Here is a 19,267-nt window from a genome sequence, read left to right as displayed (position 1 = left end):
AAGATTAAGGTCACCAATGACCGTAAAATTATTGTTTTTCAAAACTAAAGAGGAAACCACATCTGGAAGACTGACACGAAACGCACCATCAGGACCAGGAGGCCTATAGATTAAGAGTCCCGCAAAGGTGAAGTGGGGACTAACAGTGATGTTGAAGTGTGCACTCTCGCATCCAGCTATAATAGTAGGAGACCACACACAAGAATAGCGATTTTTTACCGCGACTGCGATGCCTCCACCTCTACCAATACGATGGGATGAGTGCATGGTATAGCCTACTGGGAGGGCTAAGTTAATCACAGCCATCGAATTGTCGTGGAGCCAAGTTTCGGTAAAAAAGAAAATATCAGGATTTTCATCAGAAATCAATGAGAAGACTTCTTGTGAGTGGCAGGCCAAAGACCTTACGTTCAGAAGAAATATTTTAAGAGGCGAACTAGTAACTGATCCCCGTTTAGGACCTAAGATGGGAGCTATAGGGGATTTGGGTTGAAAAAGCGAAATAGGTTGTGGAGCCGGAAAAATAAAAAAGCAGATGGGGCACTGATAAGGACCACAAAGAGGATCCAAAGTACCGTGACGACATCCACTTACCCCTCGTCGCAGCGAGCGTAAATCTGCAGAGGAAATCATCCTATCATGCCAGAGAGACCTGCATAGCCCTGCCTAGCGTGGACGAGCGCAGACGGGCAGGACTGTGGCTGGACTCAGGCGCGATGAAGGCGCTCCCGCTGCACGTCCCCACTGCGCGACCGAGGAGAGGCTCAAATAGGCTCAGTAGGCCGAAATCTCGCGAGAATACGCGAGAGTGCCCAAGCCCGATCCAAAATGGCGCTCAAATTAATCCCCGGTACCCCGTGATCCCGGACCCGCCAAAGGCAGTGGTGATGGTCCCCAGGGGGGGTATTATGTGCAGGAAGTGAGGCCAGGAGGTCGCTCCAGTTTAAAAACAAGGTAAAATAACAGATTCAAATTAAGTACAAAAACGGGAATTTAAAATACAGTGCAGCAGGCAAAAAGCGCGGCTAGCGCTAGCGAGGTACGATGTGGAATGGTCACCTTCTCCAGCACGATGAGTTGAAAGTATTAAAGCATTATTTACCTGTCCAACCCTAAAGGCATGTGACTTTTCAGTCTCCCTTTCTCAGTTTCCCCAATTTAGGTCAGAATTCGATATTTAAAAAACATTCAGCTCATGGCACACAACAATCAATTAGCGTGCCTCCTTCATTCACCACTTCACCAGGGCCTGGTTGGACCAGGCCAGATTGTTTTGTAAGAGACAGTAATTTGTCAATAAACCACTATTATATTAAGTAACATACAGAAACCTGTCATCATATGGTGTATGCTGATTTTCTCCCTCATCTAGTATCACCAATTAAAAATAGCACAAAAAGAACCTCGTCATTTCATTGTATCCACTGGAAAATGAAGCATAATGATTCTGAAGACCCAACTAGTGACATGTAGCATTAATCGCTGTAAAAATAATCCACAGTAGTATGTGGTGAAGGCAGTGGCGGCTGACACATATTAACAGTGAGAGGGTGGGAGGGATAGAATAAAAAATATAAAAAGAAAACTTACCTCATGCTGCTTCTGTCCCTTCGCAGTTCCTCTGCTTCCTGGTCCCAGCATACACTGAGAAAGCAGCAGATTCCCTATGAAATCCACGCGCAATCCCCGCGCTGCTCTCATGCAATGAGAGCAGCGCAGGGATTGGCCTGAGCGAGCTGGGTTGATGCTCTGCTCAGGACAGGTAGTCTGTGCTACATCTCCAACCCGGCTGTACAATACAGCCGGGATGGAGAAACATAACTGCGCATGTCTGTTTGGACAGCCTAAGATGGCCGGCCAACCAGGCATGCATAGTTAGTAGTGCACTTCACTCAGTCCCCCTCCCACGGCCTGGCCCCGCTCCACCAATTCCCAAATACGCTGGCACAGCCAGCAGCTAAAAAATAAAACAATACAGTTTTATTTTTTGGCTGAGCCAGTGGGGCGGCGCTCCTCTGCCATTGTGGAGAACCAACGCTGGGTTAAGGTATGAACAAGGCCACATTTCTTCAGCAATCAGACAGCAGCTTTTAGAGATAAACTCCCTGGCCAATCCATAGTAGACTGTAATACACTGCACCATCCCTCTGGAAATTGATTCCTCTTTGAAAGACTGCTCAATACATGTTGGACGAAGTGCATAAAAACCTGCATATAGGGGCAGATTTACTAACATCTGGTGCAACGCAGAAAAACAACTTACTGCTCTGTTTCAAACGGAGAGGGCAGGAATGTGCCATATTTGCTTACATAGAGCACGTTTCTGCTCTCTCTGTGAGCAGGAGCTACAGGCAGGATTGTTTTTGTGGAGGAAGGGGTACCTTCCTGTACACAAGCAATCCTCTCAGGCATTGTCCTCTTCCTATGTGTGCTGCAGAATGCAGCACAAGTAGAAAGAGGAGAAATAAGGAAAATGCTACTCACTAGTATGCATCTGTTCTTGGCATGTAGGGCTGCAGAACCACACACTATTGCATTAGATCACCATCTAGTGGTGGGCCCGGATGATTACAGTTTGTTGTTGTCTTGGAAGAGTCTTTGTCTGCTCGATGACTCCTCCCTTAGATCGTAGTGCGCATGGGCATCGACTCCATCTTCAGATTGTTTTCGCCATTGGGCAAATGATGGAGTTGTATGAGTACAGAAAAGATGACCATGTGTTGTGTATCTAAATAAGATAATACTGGAACAGATACAGGTAGCCGGGGAGGAGGGTGGGCATGTGTGGTTCTGCAACCCTACATGCCAAGAACAGATGCATACTGGTAAGTAGCATTTTCCGTTCGAGGCATATGGGCTGCAGACCACACACTATTGCATAGATTGCACAGCAGTTTCTCCCTTAGCAGCGACCACCCACATCTGTTTCAGTAGTTTGAAATAATGTTTTGAGTACAGCCTGGCACACACTTGCTTGTTCTTTTGTCTGCACATCTGCACAGTAGTGTTTTGTAAATGTGTGTGGAGTAGACCATGTAGCTGCTCTACAGATGTCATCTAATGGTATATTTTCCAGGAATGCCATAGATGCCCCTAATTTACGGGTAGAATGAGCCCTAGGGGGAATGGATAGAGTGTGTTTTGTTTTTGGTAACAAATTTGAATGCACTTAACAATCCATCTTGCAATGCCTGATTTTGAAATAGGATTGCCCTTGTGTGGATGAGAAAGCACACAAACAGTTGTTTAGTTTTACAAAAAGGTTTTGTTCTATCAATGTAGTAGAGAAGCACTCTTTTTACATCTAATGTATGTAGAGCTCTTTCTGCAACTGTTTGCGGTTGGGGAAAAAATACTGGCAAATCAATAGATTGGTTGAGGTGGAAAGGTGAAAAGACCTTTGGCAGAAACTTTGGATTTTTTTTAAGAACCACTTTATTGTGATGAAGTTGTATAAATGGTTCTTAAATCGTTAATGCCTGGATCTCACTGACTCTTCTAAGTGAGGTAACAGCTACTAAAAAAGCAACTTTCCATGTAAGGAACTGTAATTCACACTTATGTAATGGTTCAAAAGGAGGACCCATTAGTCTTGTGAGAACAATATTTAAATTCCATACTGGAGAGGGTGGTATTCTGGGAGGAATTATTCTTTTGAGTCCTTCCATAAACGCTTTGATTGCAGGTACTCTAAACAATGACAAATGTTGTCTGTTTTGAAGATATGCTGCTATAGCAGCAAGATGTAACCTGATTGAGGAGTACGCTAAGTTAGATCTTTGCAGATGTAACAGGTAGCATATGATGTTTTGTATGGAAACATCTAAGGGGTTGATGTTGTTATTTGAGCAATATACAACAAACCTTTTCCACTTTGCTGCATAACATGCTCTAGTGGTAGGGCGTCTTGCTTCTTTTATGACATTCATGCAATCAGGTGGTAAATGTAGATATCCAAATTCTAAAACCACAGGAGCCAAATCGCTAGATTGAGCTGCATTGGGTCTGGATGCATAATCTCTCCATGGTTCTGTGTCAGTAGATGTGGGGAGAGTTTTAATTTGTGATGTTGTACTACTGAGAGCTCTAGTAGCGTGGTGTACCAGGGTTGTCTTGCCCACGTTGGTGCTATGAGAATCAATGTGAGAGAATGTTGCTGTAGCTTGCGTACCACTAATGGAATTAGTGGGAGAGGTGGAAAAGCGTACGCAAATTTGTTGGACCAGTTCATCCATACCGCATTGCCTTTGGATAATGGGTGTGGGTATCTGGCGGCGAAGCTTGGGCATTTGGAGTTGTGGTGTGTAGTAAACAGATCTATCTCTGGTTGACCCCACTTTTGAAATAATGGCTGAAGAACTTGATGATGAAGTTCCCATTCGTGTATCTGTTGTCTCTGACGACTTAACAGATCTGCAACTTGATTGTGAACTCCTGGTAGATGTTCTGCTAACAGAAAAATGGTCTGAGGAATGGCCCACCTCCATATGCTCTGCGCCAGCTGGGAGAGCTGTAGGGAGTGTGTTCCTCCTTGTTTTTGAATGTAGTACATTGCTGTCATATTGTCCGTCCGGACTAAAACAGCTTTGTTCAATAGGTAATGCTGAAATGATTTTAGAGCTAGAAAAATCGCTAGTAACTCCAGATGATTTATGTGGAGTAGTTTTTGTTGCAGTGTCCATGTACCCTTTACTCTGTGTCTTTGTAAATGCGCTCCCCATCCTGTGAGAGATGCGTCTGTGGTTAGTATCATTTGTGGAACAGGTTCTATAAACGGCCGGCCCTTGGAAAGGTTTTTGGTGTTCCACCATTGCAGAGAGCGATATGTCCGGTCATCTACCACCACCAGATCAGTTATTTGTTGCTGAGCCTGATTCCACTGACTTGCCAAGCACTCTTGTATGGGGCGCATTTGTAGTCTTGCGTATGGCACTATGAAAATGCAAGATGGCATCATTCCTATTAGTTGCATGAACACTCGAGCTGGTAGTGAGTGTTGTGGCTGGAATCTTTTGATAAGATCCTGCATACTTTGTATTCTGGTTGTGTTGGGGTACGTTATTGCCTTGAAGGTATCTATTGTGGCACCTAGATATTGCTGAGACAGGGACGGTTGGAGATGTGACTTCTTTTGATTTACTGTGAATCCCAGTTTGTGTAGCAGGCATATCGTTTGATGCGTGTGCTGTACACATTGGTTGTAATACTTGGATTTCATTAACCAGTCGTCCAGATATGGGAAAACATGAATGTTGTCCCTTCTTAAGTGTGCTGCTACTACTGCTAAACACTTTGTGAAAACTCGAGGTGCTCTAGTTACTCCGAAATAGAGTACCTTGAATTGGTAGTGTTGACCTTCTAGTATGAACCGTAGGTACTTTCTGTGCGATTGATGGATGGGAATGTGGAAGTAGGCGTCCTTGAGATCTAATGTGGCAAGGAAGTCGCCTTTCTTTAGCAACGGTAGAACCTGTTGCAGTGTGACCATATGAAAGAGGTCTAATTGTATGTACAGGTTTAGGGGCCTAAGATCTAAAATAGGTCTGAGGGACCCGTCCTTTTTGGGTATGAGAAGGTATAGAGAATAAACTCATGTGTTTTGATGTTATTTTGGGACTGGTTCTATTGCATTCTTTTGCAGTACAGATGCCACCTCTTGTCTTAGCAGTAGGAGGTGTTCTTGTGACATGGGACGCTGCCTGGGTGGTATTGTTGGAGGAGTGGAAGTGAGCTTCAGGCAATAACCTGACTGAATTATTTGTCTTACCCACCTGTCTGTGGTGATGGAGTTCCAGACAGGTAGGAACTGTTGTAACCTCCCCCCGACAGGAGTGGAATGGTCTGGAATGGTCTGGGGGGATGGTAGGGAAGCCACTGTTTGGGAGTAGAGGCGTTGCGATTGTTGTTTCCTCTACCTCTGCCCTTATTTTTGTTTCCTCTATACCCTCCTCTATAATATCCCTTACTGGGCGAGGTTTGGTTGGGCGCTTTGTAAGAAGAGGAGGTATTGTCAGTTTGGAAACCCTTAGAGGCGCCCCTATATGAGGAGCGACGAAAGGAAGGTCTATGGGCTTGCGTTTGTAAAGCTCCCATGGATTTTGCCGTGTCTGTATCTTTCTTCATCTTTTCCAGTGCACTATCGACTGTTGGACCAAAAAGGTGTTGTTGGTCAAATGGCTGGTTTAAGATACGGGCCTGTACTTCTGGTTTGAACCCAGAGATGCGTAGCCATGCATGTCTACACAACAGTACCCCTGTATTTATTGCTCTAGAGGCTGTGCCTGCAGTGTCTAGTGCACAGCGTATGGAGGTATTTGTAATAACCTTGCCTTCCTGTATTAGGTCAGAAGCCCTGGTTTTATATTGTTCTGGCAAGTGTTGCATGAGTGATTCTAACTCATCATAATGAGTTCTATCATATCTTGCTAACAGAGCTTGAGTGTTAGCAATCTCCAGACATTGGCTGCTTGTGAGATGGTGCATTTCCCCGAAGCATCTAAAAGCTTAGACTCTTTGTCAGGGGGTGGAGCATCCCTGTTGTCTGCGAGTTAGCTCTTTTTCTCGCATTTGACAGTCCAATGGCAACTGCCCTTTAATGTATGCTGGATCAGTTGGAGTCGCTTTGTACTTTTTTTCTAGTCTGGGGTTAAGTACCCTGGCTCTGACTGGGTTTTTAAATATTTCAGGTGCATGTCTTACCGCTCCACTAAGTATTGGAAGTGTGGTTGTGGTCTTATGTGACGACAGTAGTGTGTCCATTAGGAAGTCTTCTTCCAGTGGATCTATGTGCAAGTCTACTCCATGGAAAGGGGCTGCTCTATGAATGAGCTGCGTAAACCCAATAGTGTCATCTGGGGGAGATGGTCTAGACGTGTATGCATCATCTTGTGGCAGATTTGGTGCATCTGGTGCATTATAATCTTCCCATGGGTCACCCGATCCCCCAGGAATATCATGTGGGTCATTAATGTCGTCTATGTGATGTTCACTCTCTACCTCCTGTGAGTAGCTATCCTCATCATCCTCATCTTGTGGTATAAGACTATGTGCACTAGATGGTGAACGTACAGGAGAAATATCTATTGGTATTTCTACTTCTGGTGAAGGAATCCTTATGGGGAAGTATGAGCATGCTTTTTTAGAGGAACTGGTGGTGGTTTAGGATAGTCCATTTTCCTCTTTTCAGGCACTGTAGTGATATGTCCAGTCTTTGGATTAATATGCTTTGGGTCAGGTTTGAAAAGCTCTTCTACTGGAAAATCCTTTTTCAGCACCGATTTATCTGGTTTGGGGCCGAAATGCTTAGTTCTAAAAGTGTCTATTGTCTTTGGAGCAGGTTTTGGTTTTGGTCCGAAGACTTGTTATCTTGTTTTTTTCTTAGGATCCGTGCTCTTTGGATCCAAAATTTTTGTTCCCGGGGTACGTTCGGACTCATCTACCCTCGGAGCCGAAGTATGTTTCGGCACTGGAACCGTCTTCGGGTCCACTTTTTTCGGAACCGGGGTGGTTCTTGGCTCGGTAGCTTTGGGAACCTCTTTCGGTGCCGAACTTGCTTTCGGCTCGACCACTTTCGGTTCCGAAGGATGCTTTGGTGCCGGTTTTAATTTTGGCTTAAGGACCTTCTGCTTTTCGGGACCGACAGACTGACTCGAGCCTGAGTTGACTGGAGGCTTTTTTATATTCTTCGCTGCCGAGCCAGAAGGCGGGGCGTCGGAAGGTTTTGGTTGGTGTGCACCTGGACCCAAAGGTGGAGGTGGAACCGAAGCCTGTCTCGGTATGGTGGGGTGAACAGGGTCGACACTTGTACTCACGACTTGTTGACCAGCTGGAGGATCGTCATCTTCGGATTGATGCTCGGCTCCAGAAGCTGAATCCTCTGCTTCGGAAGCGATGTCTTCGTGCTGCTGTTCTTCGGCGTCTACTTCGATCGGAGCCTCGTCTATGATGAGGTCTGGTTTCGATGAAGATAACTGCGCTATTACTCTTCGAGCTTGATGGTCCCTGATGGTTTTCTTGGACCGGGACGAAACACAGGCCTCACAGTCTCGACTCTCGTGCTCTGGAGATAAGCACAGATTGCATACCTTTTGAAGGTCGGTGTGAGGGAATTTGTGTCCACACCGAGGGTACTTCTTGAAGGGTGTTCTTTCCATGAGCCAAAGGCCCAATGGCGCAGTTGGGCCCGACGAATGCTGGAATCGAGAAGTGAAGCCTTTCTTCGAAACGGGTACACGGAATCACTGTCGAAGATGATGCAGATGGTATTATGATTGATTTATGAATTCGAAAAGAGATCGGTAACAGTACCGAATACATCCGAGCCCGATGGCGGAAAAAAATAATCTGAAGATGGAGTCGATGCCCATGCGCACTACGATCTAAGGGAGGAGTCATCCAACAGACAAAGACTCTTCCAAGACAAGAACAAACTGTAATCAACCGGGCCCACCACCAGATGTTGATCTAATGCAATAGTGTGTGGTCTGCAGCCCATATGCCTCAAACACATATTTCTCCTTGCTATGCATCTCCTGGGAAGGCGTAGCATTTTGATGCATTCTCAGGTTTACTAGTGTTAGTAATTCCAGGAATGCACCAAAAACCAAGGTTAGATGCATGGGAACACCCACACTCCACCCATGGAATGCCTTCCTAGTGCAGAGTAACGCAAGCCAGAGACCTGCTCTGCCTTGTGTTACTTCAGATTTACTAAGGTGCATACAAGGTGGCTCTGCGTGCCATAGTAAATCGGACTTAAGAGCTTACCTGATTCAAGTCCTTAGTAAATCTGGGCCATCGTTTCTTTGAGACCTTTAGGATCTCCTGGTTAAAGTTTAAAACATTTCTGAGGCTATCTTGACAAATGATTTCCAGTAAAATGGCTACCAGATATGCAGAGGAGAGACCATTTTGATCTATTTAATTTTTCTGTATCGGTTCTGTAGCAGGAGCACAACCCACAATTCTGGGGTAAGTGCACTTTAGATACATGAGTAAGAAAGATGACAAAGAAAGATACAAAGTTTTAAAGGTATACGCACTTGTTAGAATTATCCACTGAGATGTCACTTCCATTGGGAATTAAATCCAACGTCTTGTTGTCCCAGGTAGCCTGAAACAATCAGTTTGTCAAATTAAGTACTATAAAACGTAACAAATGTGAGAAAGACATAATACATTTATGCACAAATGTGACAGCACACACACTGAGTTAAGAGGCCACCTACAACAAGGCACAGATGGGGCAAATACCTGGACATGGGCTTTCAGAGATAATCTAGATAGGCACTTACAAGAAGCAATTTCCTGACAGCAGTTGCCCCATCGCCCACTAGCTATACTATATTTTTAAGCACATGTAGACCCTCCTTAGTCAAACACACAAAAGGTGATGGAAGGGTGCTTGCAATATATCTAACCACTGGCAATAGCTTGGGGTAGCAATCCAACCTATTGTTCTTTTGCCCATCCTGCCACCTCGAGTTACACCCAGCTATATGCAAATGAGTCCTGACCCTGCTCCAATAGGAACAATCCAGCCAAAACTGCCAAGCCAGGTCCTCTCTGACCCGGAACACAAGCAACCCAAGACCGGTTCCATCTAGGTTGGAGATTTTCAGTCAGGTGTAAATCACAGTGAGCAAGGAACCCATATCTGGGCATACCCTTTGCCACTTATGGCGTCACATCAAACATACAAAAAGTGATGGTAGCTGAGAGAGGCACATTTGAAAGTAATGGCGGACTGGTACCTATTCCCATCTAAAGTCGCGAAAATCTTTCCTGGTACATCAGATAGGTGTTGGAGGGGGTGTGGCCTATTGGGAGACTTCCAACACATATGGTGAGATTGCCCCGCCATTAGGCCGTTCTGGGAAGAGATCCTGGCTCAGATAAAATCCATCTTAGGATACCCGGTCCCGACTACGATGGCAGAAGCTCTGCTTGGCATTAGGGACCCCTTGCTAGAACACCAAACCAGGGCTGATAAAAGAATCATGTGGCTGTGTCTGGGGGCTGCCAAATTGGCTGTGGCAAATGCATGGAAGAAGAGAGAGGCGCCTGCGATGTCCCTATGGCATTCCCGCCTATGGCAACTGCTCAGCTTAGAGCGCATGTCCGACATCTCCCGAGAAGACTTTAAGAACTTTGAGTACCGCTGGGGACCGCTGGTTTCATTCCTCTCGAAAGGCCTACCATCTGCGGTATGCCCCTCCACGCTCAGGGCCATGCATCTGTTCCAGATTTAAGGGCCTCATACGGTTGACACACTAATGTATGGCAACTCCACCACTGGGAGGGGGGTGGGAGAGGGAGTTTGGGGGGAGGGGGGGTGGGAAGGGAAAATTGAGGGTTCCGAGTTTGTTACTATTTGATTCGAGGTAAAATGTCCACTGTTAGGTTTCCTTGAGCTCTGGGGAATCAATACTAGCTAAACGAGCTCGCTGGCAACTGGGTGGGCTTGAGAGCTGGGAGAGCGCACTGTGTTTACGGATTCTTGTGATGCACCACTGCTCTCGGTGACTATCCCTTCTGGGTCTAACTGGGACTCAATCCTGTCCGCCCAAACGCAGAACATTATGAACTTATGGCGGACAGTCCAGAGATGATTCAGGTCCTTGGGAAGTATCGAACCTTCCACTTGCCTATGTTGTATGTGATGAGCTCAATATTTCAAAGGGCCCCTGCGTGGGCTTGTTGGCGGATTGTGCCTTGAATCTTTTGATGTGGAAAACAATAACATTTTGTTTGAAAAAAGTGATGGTAGGATACTTTCAATAAGTATAACCACTAGCAATTGCTTGGGGTAGCATTTCAACACATCGTTCTTTTGCCGACCATGCAACCTCAGATTAGACTCAGCTATATGCAAATCAGTCTTGACCCAGCTCCAACAGGAACAATCGAGCCCAAACTGACAAACCAGGTCCTCCTTGAACTGCAGCACACGCAGCCTGTTAGGAAATTAGGTCTATTATATGGTGTGGTTGTGTGACCTCACCGTGTAATACACTGACCAATCCCTTTAGGTCCAGTAGGTTTCACCTGTAAAACCCTCAGCTGAACCTTGGGTAGCTGTGGCACTAAGCAGCAAGTCTTACAAGAGTAACAAGTGCTAAGCCAAAATGGACAATCTAACTAAAATCGTCTGCAATCTTTTAAGTAAGCACGGCAATATATCAACTACAATATCAGGAGACTTCAACACCAATCTCCACTGCAACTCCTTAGTGGACATAGGGTTCGATCCTCCAACGGTCCCTGCACATTTTCCTCTTCAGTCAACTCCCACTGGAAACAGACCATTGAAACTGGGGGAGTATGCAGTTAAACAGCTGAGAAGTGTAGGATTCACCGTGCTGAATGGGCATCTTCATACGGATATTCCCCCTGCATGAAACTGTTCAGACGGTAGAACACATTCCTTTCTGGACTTCACTCTAGGGAGCAGAGAGGTACTTCCCATGATCAAAAGCTTCCACATCACATTACAAGCCGAGAGCTACCACCGACCACAGATTATAACACTATGAGCTACTACCCCATGCCATCAGGAACTCGCCCACATCCACTCAGATTGTCAAATAGAAAATTTAAAGCGTATAAGATGGACGGATACCGCGGCTCTCCCCAAGAAGGAAAAATGCAGAGCTCTATTACCCCTATCACAGGAGGCAGACACTGTGGTCATCAGCAGCTGGGCCAGCTTCATAAACCCGCTATTTGAAGGCTCGCCACCAAAGCGGAGCACAAGGCAACAAGCATCTCCCCTGCAACTAAGCAAATAAAAGTCCAAAGAAACCGAGCACTACGCCAATCGAGGAAGAGCCCTGATGACAAAACCAAATTTATAACCTACAAGCAAGCACAGGCAGCCTTCAAGATTGCTTTACGCAGGGAAAAACAAGCGGTTTCGGATCAATTTTGGCTGAAACTTATCCACGAAAGCAAGAATCCAAACTCAAAACAATACTGGTCTCTTGTTACCCAGAGGCTACGAGGCAGAAGTGGTGACGGTAATGCAAACATCAGCGCAGACGAAGGTGCCAATTCTTGTCAATGCATTTTAAAGACCAGAACATTAAGGATGACCATTCTGAAGCCCACAGCTCAGCCTGCTCAGCCAACCCGGCAATTCCATGTTTAGAACCCAGGAGCCCAAGACGACTTGACCTCTGTTACTCATCCACCAAAGAGTCAGAAGTCCCAACAATCAAGGGCCCGGCAATTAACAACAACCTCCCGTCGGAGTCCATTGGGACATCGGACGAGTTAAAAAACAGGATTTTATGTTCCATAAGGAAAGACTGGCCCGAAGGAGCTCCAGGGCCAAACGGTCTTCCCCTGGCAATGTTCAAACTCGACGTGGACTTATGGTGAGCTAACCTGACCCGCCTGTTTCTCCATTGCTGGCTATACAACACCGTACCGAGTCCTGGCGAGGTGCTATCAGCCACCCAATCTACAAAAGCTAGAAGAGAAACGACCCCAACAATTACCGAATGAAAGCACTCCTAGATGTTGAGTCCAAACATTACGCCAGAATCTTATTAGAAGGGTTGCAGGCCTGTGCCGATTCAACAAACCATCTCTCTTTTAACCAGACCGGATTTGTGGCTAACTCTGGCACAACAACTAACTTATTCATCCTGACTTTTCTGATGGAGAAAGCTGCAACCCAACAACCAAGTTGCACGGCTGTTTTGTTAATTTCAAAGCGGCCTTTGACCGTGTAACCCAGGCCCTACTGTGGCAACAATTAGAGTCCTGGGGCATACCCCAACCCTTTTAAATCCAATCATCCAACTCCATTCGGAAACATGGATCAGAATTAAGCTGGGTGAAGGCTCCCACGTGTCCAGGAAAATCATAACCAATTCCGGGGTAAAACAAGGCTGTGTGCTGGCTCCACTTCATTTTAATCTGTTTATATCAGACCTATCTCCGTCACTAGATAGCGTCAACTGCCATCCCCCTCAACTAGATGGAACCCGCATCAGCAATCTGCTCTATGCCGACGACTTGGTGTTACTAAGTCATACAAAAGTGGGCCTACAAAGGCTTCATGACAAACTGCTTCCCTACACTATAAGAAACTCCTTGGAACTGAACCTGAGCAAAACCAAAACAATATCTTTCGGGAAGCAAAAAAGGCCATGTGGTGGATGGTTCTTTAACATAACAACAATGTAATCAACATCATGCTATAAATATTTGGGTATTTTATGGACCGCCGATGTTCTTTCATAAAAAAAAAAGAAACGCTAAGGACCAAATCCCTGTCACTATAGGCCGCTGCCGCTAAACTATCAAAACAACTATTCTGCCCAAGTCTAACACCTATGCTGAGAGTGATGAAGGCGAGGATAATCAGCTCTCTGTCGTATGGTCCCGAGATTATGAAGGGCTCAACTAGCTCTTTATTAAACAAATTAACAACCAAAATCTTTAAACGTGCCCTTTTGTCTACTAAAATCAAGTTCACCATTGCAGGTTCGTCTTGAACTGGGCCTATTGGATCATCACGGCGTAGAGGCTGGCGCGTTTATAAAGTTCTGCAACAGACTGCGCCATTCAAGGGAGGGCTCCCTGGAGGCCAGACTTTGGCGAGAAATAGCGAAATGCCAGACAAGCCAGAATCACCGGCAACACCTGGATCACAGCTTAAATCTACTAGGAGTCAAAGAACTCTGGGCAACAAACCACTCCCAGACAGTGCTAAAGGCTGTTATTAGGAAGAGCGTCCAATTGTGGTCATTTCATTCAGACAGGGCAACTCTGTCAAAAAGGAAACATGCCTGGGCAGGAATTTCCAATTTCAAACCAGGAGCTGAGTTGCCTCACTTATCAAGCACTTTTGCATTTTACTTAAAACAAAAGTTCTTAGCTCTAAGGATTGGTGACTGACCATTTCTACAGAACCTGCACGAATGGCGTCGCCCAGGTAGTACCATCGAATGCAGGCTGTGTGGCTATCACTCAGAAGCAATGGAACACATAGTTTGTGCATGTCCCGCTATGCTTACAGACAGACGGCTACTACTGCGGGGCGAATGGATCAGGCTAGGAGTTCGCACATGCCGCCAGGCTGTAATAGCGGCCATAAACCCCGAAAACACCAAGTTGAACATTGGGCTTACTAAATGTGTCAACAAAGTGTCAAAGTTGCTGGAAGAAATTAGCACCTCCAAATCTCTCTTACTTCAGCAGGGTGGCAGCTAGCCCGCTGAATTAACAACAGAACCCTAGACTGCAAATATCAGCCGTACTGTTTCCGGTCTCCCAGGTGAACATTACATGCCCGCAATGCATTCAAAGGTTTTAAAAAATGTTTTTAACCTGTGGTTTCTTCGTTTTAACCACTTCGGCGTTGATGACGAGCTCAGCTCGTCATGAGTTGCGCCGCTCGCACGCTGATGACGAGCTGAGCTCGTCATGTAACGCGCGTTTTAAAAAAACGCCGCGTACAGCTGAAAAAGCCGCCGCGCGCATGCGGTTAAAAACAAACAAAACAAAAAAAACGAATTGATCATGTTTTCAAGCTTACCGTCATTTATCTATAATACTCTTTTACGACAAAACAATCAAGTTTTAATTTGTAATGGTTTTAACCAAACGATAAAGAATATATTTTGCATAACAAGTGCTAAGCATTTAAACTGTACTAAATAAATTGAAGAAGAAATCGACACAATACTCAAATCTGCCACCAGTTTATAAAATTGATAAAAATTGACTGTATTTATATAAAAATTTAGACACTGGCACAAAAAAGATCCACCAGATGGTTCTGGAGATTTAGATATTACAGGCAATAATACATCTAAGCATTTCTACTCAAACTGCGACCATGCCTGGCAAAGTCAAAGAATTGGACACTTAGAAACTTTTTTCAAAGAAAACCTCGGGAAGTGTATATGTGGTCGGTTAGAAGTACTAGGGGCGACCAAATCCAGCAGGGAGCTAGTCGGGGGTACCAGCAAGGTCCCCAGAACAGTTACCTTCAAAGGAGAAGCAGGTCTTCAGCAGTTCAAGGCATTTTATCTGTGTTGCAATGGATTCCTATGGAGTGGTCCTGATGCAAGGGACGAAGGATGCTGAAGATGCTCAAAGGATGCAGTGGATGTGACATGGTTCTTTCTGCTTTTTTTCCTCAGCCCACAAAGTTGATAAGGGGGTCCTGGTTGCATGGTGAACGTCCCACAAAGTACTCTCCTGTCTAGCCAAAGTCCAGCCAAAGTCCAGTCGCCATAGGATTACCAGTTGCCCATTGTTGCAGTCACAAGCCAATCCTTCCGGAGTTAATAACTCGCCTTCTAAAGGTCCCAGCAACTGTCTGAAAACACTCCCAGGTACAGCGAACTCCGGTGCAACTATGTGCATTAGGTCTTGTTCCTTGGTGCTGCACGGCGATGGCGGTAGTGGTTGAAGACTTTGGCCCACCAGCTTGCCACAGCAGGCTGCTTCAGATGTTGTGTCCATATGCTGCGAACAGGAGGCCAGTCAACTGGTTCTTGGAGTTCTCTTGGCTTGACTGGAGACAGCTTTCCCTTGAGCAGGACACAGCAGGCACAGTCCCTCTTTTAGCTAGCCACCAGGTGGAGTAGGTGCAGTCTTTGTCGGTGCAGCCTCTTTTTGCTGGTCCTTCGGTGCAGCAGGGCAGTCCAATTTCAGTCCTTCTTCAAAGTCAGTTGAGATATGAGGTCTCGGGTGCCAGTGGGGGCCTTTTTATGCTCAAAAGTGGCTCCAGGGCAGGATGCGGTTGGTAGCCAATGGGCTACCAGGTTCCCTCCCACCTGGTGACCCCTTCCTGTGGAGTGTGGCATTTGGCTATCCAAAGATGCACCATTCTGCCAACTCCCAAGCTGGCAAGACTTCTTTCTTTGTGTTCAGACCTCCCTAGCCCACCCCGATGTGTGGCTCCCTCAGTGCGTCACACTCCTGTGGGAACTAATTTGGCAACTGGTTTCCCCTGTCTGTTCCCGTGCCAGCCTGTCTACCTCAACGATGGGGCAGCCCTCCCCCTGGCGTTACACACCTGCACTTTAAACATGACTTCACCTTTGAAGCCTAACTCTAGGGGCAAACACTCAAGTTACATCCTGCAGGAGGGAGGTGACGCCTCCTTGGCATGCAATCTCTTAATGTTCTCCTTACTGAGAATCATTGGCACGTTTCTCCAGGAGGGCAGAAAGCAGTCTCATGGAGCAGCCTCAATGTGTGCCTGGGAAGGCATAGGAGTTTTAAAGGTGACAAATTGGCAACTTCACTAACGCGGCACACTGCAACAAGTTACATTAATTTTGACTTGAGATACAAGTCTGGTTTAATGTAACGAGTTGTTTGATATCTGGAGTGCCTAATTTGGTCGCACCGTTCAGGAGTTAGCACAGCTGAGGGGTCAGCGTGTAACCCTCTACTCATTAATTGGGCAACCAAGACTTTCCACAGAAAAAACTGTAGTTTCTTTTTATTGTACTTTCAGGACATGGAAAGTACATGTGTCATATGTTGCACCCTCCCTTTAGGGCTCAGTAGGTGAACAGCCATTAGTATGCGGCTGTTTGTAGGCATGCCATTACTTCGCAGGTGTTACTACGCTTGCGATGTAACAACACATACTATTAGTACGCATGCTGTAACATCGCAAGCGTTGTTACAACGCATGCGTAGTAATTGTATTTGCTATCGCCATCGTTATTTTTAAGGCGCATCTGTTTCCAGTCGCATCCATTTCCAGATGAGGTAGGAAGCCGGAGCAGAGAGGAACCACGCGGGACGAGAGGGACCATGGGGAGAGAGAGAGGTAAGTGGGGCTGTGTAGTTTTCAGGGTCGTGAAGTGGGTAGTGCTTAAGGTTGTAGTGTTGTGTTTATGTAGTGTAGTGTACAGTAGTATAATGGTGTTTAGTGTAGTGTAGGGGGTTGTGAAGGGTAGTGTTTGCGAGTAGGTAGCGTACAGAAGTGGAGGTAGGGGCAGGGTTGTGCTTGGGGTAGTGTTTTAGGGTTAGGGTAGTGTTGTAGTGTTGGTGTAGTGTAGGGTAGTGTTATTGGGTTTAGGGTAGTGTCAGGGGGGTGTGAAGGGCAGTGGATCAGTGTAGGGGACTGCTTGGGGGTAGGGTCGTGCTGGGGGTAGTGTTTTAGGGTTTAGGGTGGTGTTGTAGTGTTGGTGTAGTGTAGGGTAGTGTTATAGGGTTTAGGATAGTGTCGGGGTCGTGTAGGGTAGTGTTTCAGTGTAGGGGACAGACTTGGGGTCGGGGTATTGTCGTGTTGGGGTAGTGTTTTAGGGTTTAGGGTAGTGTTGTAGTGTTTTAGGGTACAGGGTAGTGTTGGGGGGTCGTGCAGGGTAGTGATTCAGTGTAGGGAGTGGAATGGGGGTAGGGGCAGGGTTGTCCTTGGGGTAGTTTTTAGGGTTTCTTTTAGTGTCGTAGTGTTTAGGTAGTGTAGGGTAGTGTTTTAGGGTTCAGGGTAGTATCGGATGGTTGTGAAGGGTAGTGGTTGTGTAGGGGACGGACAGGGGGTAGGTGTAGAGTAATGCTGGGGGTAGTGTTGTAGGGTTTAGGTTAGTGTTGTAGTGTTTGTGTAGTGTAGGGTAGTGTTTTAGGGTTTAGGGTAGTGTCAGGGGGTCTTGTAGGGTAGTGTTACAGTGTAGGGGATGGACTGGGGATAGGGGTAGGAGTAGGATTATGCTGGGGTAGTGTTTGTGTAGTGAAGGGTAGTGTTTTAGGGTTTAGGGTAGTGTCAGGGGGTCGTGCGGGGAAGTGTTTGCATGTAGGGGCAGGGCTGGGGTACAGATTAGGGTCGTGCTGGGGGTAGTGTTGAAGGGATTAGAGTAGTGTTGTGAAGTTTGTCTTGTGTAGTGTAGTGTATTTACATTTAGAATTTTGCGTAGTGTTGGGGTGTTTATTTATTTAATTGTATGTTTGTAAAATATTTTATTACGTTACAAAGTGTTGGGGTGTTTAAAGAAAGTAAAAAAGAGATGTTAAACTATGCGGTGTATTTGAAAACATACACGAGTATTATTTTTAAAATTTTTAAATTACTACCCCACCCAAAACCCCTGTTTAGCTGGAATCCCGTCGCAGGGGGTAGGTTACATAAAATTTAAAATATTAATAAAAGAAAATGTTCACGAAGGAGTGGTATGCGTAGAAAGGTTAGGCGAACTAAAAGTAAATTATTAGCTTATTAATGCATTTGCGAAGCAATTGAATGCGAATTAAAATTATACGAAGCAAAGGCATTTGCGATGTAAAAACATCGCACTAAAAGCATGCGAAGTAATGGCATGCTAAGTATCGTCATATATTCCTCAGTAAGCCTTCTAGAGGGGTGACTTATATACATGTCTAGGAGAAGTGGTGGCTTTGCCATTGCTTTCAATGGCAAAGTCAGGCTAGCACTGCACGACTGCTCTACCAGTCTGCAGTGGCAGGCTTCAGGACTCGTTTTACTTGGGGGACCTCTAGGGTGGCACAATCAGTGCTTCAAGCCCTGAGGTAGCCCTCTAATTTACTTGCCCTGGGTACCAGGGTACCATTTACTTGGGATGTACAGCTGAGTTAGCCATTTCCAATTGGGTACAGCCAATTTAACATACACTTTAGGGTCAGGGCACTGGGACAGATATCTGATTAGCATGCCTCAGTGCACTCTCATAATCCTAAAGCCAGCAGCATCAGTCGAAAAACTTGGGGATGGCCATACAAAAAGAGACATTACCCCGAGCGATTGCCAGTAGTCAGACAAATTGCAAGCATTTCTCCCATCTATTGTGTTTGATGTACCGCCATAAGTGGCAAGGGTATGGCCAGACATTGGTCCCATGCTTAATGTGCCACTGGAACCAAGCGCTACCAGACTGATGAGCCTAATAAGTATGAAAGCGCTTTTGGTTTGCTTGTGTTCCTATTGGAGCTGGTTCAAGACTGATTTGCATGTGGCTGTGCTGAAACTGAGTTGACATGGTGGGCAAAAGAACAATGGGTCAGAATGCTACTCCTAGTGATTGGCAGTGGTTGGACAAATTGCAAGCATTCCTCCCATCACTTTTTGCGTGTTTGACCGTCCTTAAACAACCGGGCATATCACAGGTTGTCTAAGTTGCCTCTGGTCATTTTGGGGGACTAGTCATCATGCAAAGAAAGTAATATGCATCACATTGGCAGCATTTAGATTTTTCTAAATGTGTTTTAAAGAGCATGTGATGACCAAGTTAAATGAATGAGATGTATGTCCTGCTCCTGCAAACACTGATAATTTAAG

The 19,267-nt window shown here is 45.8% G+C and overlaps 1 protein-coding gene across 2 annotated transcripts in view; it reads right to left on the bottom strand.

Annotated features, from left to right (window-relative positions):
* LOC144818567 (E3 ISG15--protein ligase HERC5-like) overlaps positions 1 to 19,267 on the bottom strand; it is a 400,809-nt gene that overhangs the window by 40,345 nt on the left and 341,197 nt on the right. For both annotated transcript variants that reach the window (XM_078676098.1, XM_078676099.1), the window contains one exon: positions 9,042 to 9,112. In XM_078676098.1, coding sequence (XP_078532224.1) covers positions 9,042 to 9,112 — 71 coding nt within the window. The remainder of the gene's footprint in view (positions 1 to 9,041; positions 9,113 to 19,267) is intronic.

The sequence above is a fragment of the Lissotriton helveticus genome, chromosome 2_1 (genome assembly GCF_964261635.1).
Source record: "Lissotriton helveticus chromosome 2_1, aLisHel1.1, whole genome shotgun sequence".
Taxonomy (NCBI): domain Eukaryota; kingdom Metazoa; phylum Chordata; class Amphibia; order Caudata; family Salamandridae; genus Lissotriton; species Lissotriton helveticus.
This window is presented reverse-complemented; position numbering and strand designations above follow the sequence as displayed.